At 38.7% G+C, this 5,796-nt stretch overlaps 1 protein-coding gene across 1 annotated transcript; it reads right to left on the bottom strand.

The window, feature by feature from the left end:
- Window positions 1-408: 408 nt before the first annotated feature.
- On the bottom strand, window positions 409-4,235 carry LOC137657968 (uncharacterized). The gene is made up of 2 exons (XM_068392693.1): window positions 3,211-4,235; window positions 409-2,638 (listed from the first exon to the last, which is right to left on the bottom strand). The coding sequence occupies exons 1-2, from the start codon at window positions 4,041-4,043 to the stop codon at window positions 475-477; spliced, it is 2,997 nt and encodes a 998-aa protein (XP_068248794.1). The 5' UTR covers window positions 4,044-4,235; the 3' UTR covers window positions 409-474.
- Between the last annotated feature and the right edge of the window lie 1,561 nt (window positions 4,236-5,796).

The raw sequence follows: 5,796 nt of genomic DNA on the forward strand, positions 1-5,796 counted from the left end.
GAATAGATACTATGACAACTTGTTTACACTTCATTATTGGAGGCAAGCTTTACGGTCAGGGATAAATAGCAGAGGTCCGAATTGCTCATGAAAGGTGACCTAAAGCAAGGAAACTCCCACAGCTTGAAATAGGATTGGGTGGTTGCCTGTGAAACCAATGTAGTAAGTAAATCTGTGGATTGAGGTTATTAAGGCCAAGGGATGGAGAAGATGAAATGAGTTTGTTCTTGTAGTTTTGGAATAAAAGAACTTTAGGGAAGTTCTCTCCGCTTGACAAAATTGATAAAAATACTTTTTTAAGAACTTGGCACATCCCTTCACGCAAGTATATGATTGATAAATTAGCTTTATAAAACTGTAATAATATTATGATGGATTCTTACAAAATTAATTACAAGCATCAAGCCTTGCCTTTATCGTCAAAAGCATTTATTTGTTTCACGTGAATTGATGTGCATAGTGAGTGTTCTGATATCAACATTTATAGAAAATCAGTCCTTTCTGAAGCAAGTCTATCAAGTCTAATAGATAGTTTCTTGTATAAAGATTATTAACTGTCACGTTTCTTTTAGCTAAGATGGAAGAAATTTCTTTAATGTCTCTTTTTCCCATTTTACCTGTGAAAATAATAAAGTAATTTTCACAAAATTGACAAATGAATTTAGCAGCACTTTTAACATTTGTTCCTTCCAAATGAGGGAAAGAGAGTGAAACAAGGAGAGATATTCCAAAGTACCCTCTTACTTCCAGAGGCTTATCAATATATGGATAAGATTTTAAATCATATGTGATGAATATAGCTTTCAAACATTTGAGCTTGCTTGTTGTATCATAAATTTGTTTCACGGTCTTGCTATCCATTACGCGTATTGAGAGAATCCTCAGATAAGAAGCTTTTTGAAGAATATGAAAGTTTTGGCTGTTCAAGTAACCAGAGAATGTGGTTAGAATGCATTTCGAGTCACGGCTGCATAATATATCCAAGTAGATATCTGATTGGTCATTCCCTCCGAAGTCAAACATTTGGTAAAATAGATTTAACTCAACTACAATCCTGTGCTTCCTGACTAAGTGTAGTAAAATTTCTAGATCAGGCAATTTCTTTGGATCCCCTGAAATATTGATACGAATTTTCTGAGGAACTACATAGCACATGAGCTCCCATGCAGATTTTAAATGGGCATCAGAAACTTCCCATTTTTGTGGGTCGATGTACTGTATAACATCTTGCAACACATATTGATTATACTGGCAGATGCGAAGCACTTCAAGCCACCAGAGGGATTCACTGTCTTCGGAGATGGATAAATATATTACTTTCATAAGAGATCTAATAGGCCATCTATCAAGACTATCTTTGACACTTTGTATTTCTAAAGTGTTAAAAAGTACAGAGACAAATTCATAACAATTATATAACTTTGGCTTTTGGTTTGTGTAAAAATTTGTCAAGATATCTATCACTTTCATGACTGTAGATTTAATAAGAGCCCCAATATGCTGTGACTGCAAATGGGGCCAAAGGAATCCATTGGAAACCTTTGAAACAATGCCTAAGAGGACTAGCTGGATTTGGTTCAGAATATCATACACACCAAGAAATTGGTCAATGGCATGACTAAATTCAAACCTGCTAATGTTTTGTTGAAAAAATTCATTCAATCTCTGTTCTGGGTTTTCTGATTCATTTAGAATATTTACAAGATGTAGTGAGGCAAAGAAGATTTTTTGGGTTGAATGCGAGAATGAATACTGATTTGATTTTATAATGTCTGTCTGTTCCTGATATTCAAGAAAGGTTGATAGACAATGAGAAGCCACGGATGGTCCGCACACATTTCTCAAGGTCTTGATGTCTTGAGAGCTAAGAAATAATCCTTCATTTCTTATCAAGGATCCAAAAGTAATATTTGACAATTCCTTTAACCAAGTGGTGATAGCAGCCTCAAGAGACTCTGAATCATTATCGGATGGAAATTCAGGTTCCCTCAGCTTTGTAAGAAGTCGCTTCTTATAAGAATCTTTTATAGCATCATACAGGATACTTAAGCTCCCAGTAATAACCTGACTTGGATTCTCAGCCCAAATTCTAAACATCAAAAGAAACTTTAAAGGATTTTTCAAATCTTCCCTGACACTGATATTAAATCCGTTGACAATATCCAAGAATTTTTTTACTGAGTTACAGTCATAAGGTGTATGGGAACCTTTCGAATGGAGTTGCAGTAATTCCCTTTGCTCTGATACATCAATCCCCAGCAAACAAACTTGGAGAAAAGTGTCCTGATTACTAATTATATGCAATATTTCACTGATCCGGTTGGGTCTAGAAGTGATTAGAACTGTATGAAAAATCCACTCCTGTTCCACTTTTCTAACTAGATCTGACACCAGTGTTTTTGCGTCGTCTTTTGCTTCATCCCAGCCATCTACAAGCCATAGGATTTTGTGACCTTTAAGAAATGTTAATAGTTGCAGGGTGTCGAGCAGTGCAGTGGCCTTTGGTAGCAGATCTCTTCTCAGAAGGTAATGAAGGTCTCTTGTAGTGATATTCGTACAGGCGAGTGACAGAACAAGATCATATTTACCCAAATGTCTTACAGATGTCGATTTAGACAGCCAGTCTCCTGCTAAGAATCTGGAAGGTAAAGATATTTCTTAAAGGGACATTATAAAAGTAGTTCTTTTATTGCTTATTAATAGTAAAGTAATGAACTTACTAATCTTCATTATGATTATAGAACTTTTAATTACTAGGTTTTTTTTATTTTTGCAGTGTTATATTAAAAATAGTGAAGCAATAAACTATAGGTATAACTCATCATGCATTTAGTTGCCTGTGTTAAGCGGGGTTTACACGGTCAAATGGTTTGTCGAACCCAGTTGTCAAACCTGCTTGTCAAATGGTTCGAAGAGGTGGAGTCAGCCACAAATGGATAAGGTTTGTGGACAATGAAGCCCTGCCCACAAAAGTCGGGCGAGAACAGACTTTCTTCAAAACGTTCGACGGACGTGTTCGACAACCAAATACCCGGTTCGTACGTTCGTATATCACTTCCAACGCTTGTCTGTCGAACCACGTTCGATGAACCATTCGACCGCGTAAACCGGCCTTTATACTTTCTGCAGCTGTAGATTGAAATTCCACCATAACAGCACTACCATTTAAAAATTCGGTATTGATCATGGGAAATGTCCCACTCATCTTACCTGCATAAAGAAGTTTTTCCAGAACCTGCTGAGCCACTCAGAAGGAGGACCTTAGGCGATTGCTTTGTCAAAGTCTGACGGTCTAAGAGGACATTCAGGTAAAATATTTCATGTTGCCTGCGGTCAGTAAATTTACTTTGACCCTCCACTTTCTCATCTGTTAATTTTTCTTCCAATTGGGGCTTCAAGTATGGCATCTCCGGAAACTTAGAGATCTGATCTGAAAGTTCTTCTAGACATATTTTCATAAGTTCTTCATTGGCAACTGAATCGTCACCATATCTTTCTATCTGGAGATCCTTGTTCATTTTTGAGATGGCACTCTTCAGTTTTTTGTCGTTTATTCCTGCCTTTTTGGCAGATGATGTCAAAACAATCTCAAAGAGACCCTGAAACTCTTTTAAAGCTGTGTCTAGATCTTTGTCACTAATTTCCATGTAATTCTCTTTTGTAGGGTGGGAAAAGTGGTTTCTCCTTGTTTTTATTTGATATAGAGCATTTTCAAGAGCTTTATTGGTGCCTAATTTGTCCCCTTTGTACCATATTGGATCATTCGGTTTTGCTAAACCGCAAACACTTTGGAGCAGACTGTACACATCAGAGAAATCCATTTCCTCTGGCTGCTTTCCAATTTTGATATCTCTCAAAAAATGACCTGGTAGTTTTTCAAAACACTCTGGGTTCTTCTCATAAAATTCCTTTAATGTCATAGATTTCCCTTTGTACAACCAGTGAAATGTTTGTAATAAGATTTCTTGGCTTCGGCTGTGAATTAACCTGGCATACCTGGTGTAGTTCACACGATGGTGACGAGTCACTAGTTTCCTGCACATTTTGCTTGCTTAGTTGATAAATTTCTGATTATGTTTGTTTTCATGATTCCCTTTATGTTAAATGTGTCTTTCATATCCGATCCCAAATGAATATGAAAAACTAAATCGAAGTGCACACTTCCTCGGTAGTTTAAATAATCTAATTCCGGTTTATGAAAGAATTAGACCAGTCACTCAGGCAATCAGGGACTGCCACATGCATCGATTTTCACCACCGTGGTTCTCTCAATGCTCTTATCATAGTCTGATAAGATAGCATCACGGATTATTCTTCCCCAAACAATGCATTAGCTTTCAATTGATATTAGAGGGTGGGCGTAGAATGTTGAACTCTCTCTCTCTCTCTCTCTCTCTCTCTCTCTCTCTCTCTCTCTCTCTCTCTCTCTCTCTCTCTCTCTCTCTCTTTCTCTCTCTCTCTCTCTCGCGCACAAACTTTTAAAGGAGTTGTTTATAGTTAAAGAAATATCAAATGGAACATCTGGATGTTGAGGAGCCACTGTCCTTGACCTACGCAACATCAACCCCATTTATCCCATAACCTTATTCACCCCTCAACCCCATACACCTTATAACCACATTCAGCTCTCATAACCATTCCCCCCTCAACCCTATTCACCTCATAACCATATTCACCTTATAATCACATCCACCCCTCAACCCCATTCACCCTATAACCACATTCACCTCTCAACCCCATTCACCTTATAACCACATTCACCTCTCAACCTCATTCACCCCTCAACCCCATTCACCTCATAACCACATTCACCCCTCAACCCCATTTACCCTATAACCATATTCACCCCTCACCCCATTCTCCCTTTAACCCCATTTACCTCATAACCACATTCACCCCTCAACCCCATTCACCTCATAACCACATTCACCTTATAATCACATTCACCCCTCAACCCCATTCACCCTATAACCACATTCACCTCTCAACCCCATTCTCCCTTCAACCCCATTCACCTCATAACCACATTCACCCGTCAACCCCATTTACCCTATAACCACATTCACCCTTCACCCCATTCTCCCTTCAACCCCATTCACCTCATAACCACATTCACCTCATAACCACATTCACCCCTCAACTCCATTCACCTCATAACCACATTCACCCCTCAACCCCATTCATTTCATAACCACATTCACCCCTCAACCCCATTCACCCTATAACCCCATTCACCCCTCACCCCATTCTCCCTTCAATCCCATTCACCTCATAACCATATTCACCCCTCAACCCCATTCATTTCATAACCAAATTCACCCCTCAACCCCATTCACCTTATAACCACATTCACCCCTCAACCCCATTCACCTTGTAACGACATTCACCCCTCAACCCCATAATTCTGAGTGACTCATCCCGAAAATCCAGAGGTGTTCTCAAGGAATTTAAGATAGTGTACCAAAGTTTATATTTCAGAACTGAGCTGGAACATCGGAGGGAGTTCCAGATGATTAAGCAAGACAGTGCACTGATCTTGAAGGGAAATTTCCTTCAGAAAATCGAACCTTTAAACACTTTTCCCTTAAATGAAGGCGAGAGTAACAAATGGGCTCCATCCACGATTGGTTTCTAAATTATATCTAACCCATTTACAGTTTGAGAAGTTAGGCTTAATGATGAAAATGTTCTCTCACTCATAAAGGTTTTTAAAGGTATAAAGGCCGCTCATGAATGGCAGAGGCAAGGGACAGTGACATTGTCCTATCAAGGTGGACAATGCCTTAGAGACTGAGA

This window comes from Palaemon carinicauda, chromosome 1 (assembly GCF_036898095.1).
Source record: "Palaemon carinicauda isolate YSFRI2023 chromosome 1, ASM3689809v2, whole genome shotgun sequence".
Lineage (NCBI taxonomy): Eukaryota > Metazoa > Arthropoda > Malacostraca > Decapoda > Palaemonidae > Palaemon > Palaemon carinicauda.

Bases quoted from the DNA above. Each gene is read 5' to 3' on its own strand.
- LOC137657968 (XM_068392693.1), bottom strand. From the start codon at position 4,043: ATGTGCAGGAAACTAGTGACTCGTCACCATCGTGTGAACTACACCAGG. The intron at 2,639-3,210 runs GTAAGATGAGTG...TTTACCTTCCAG, and splicing joins GGAAAAACTTCTTTATGCAG to ATTCTTAGCAGGAGACTGGC.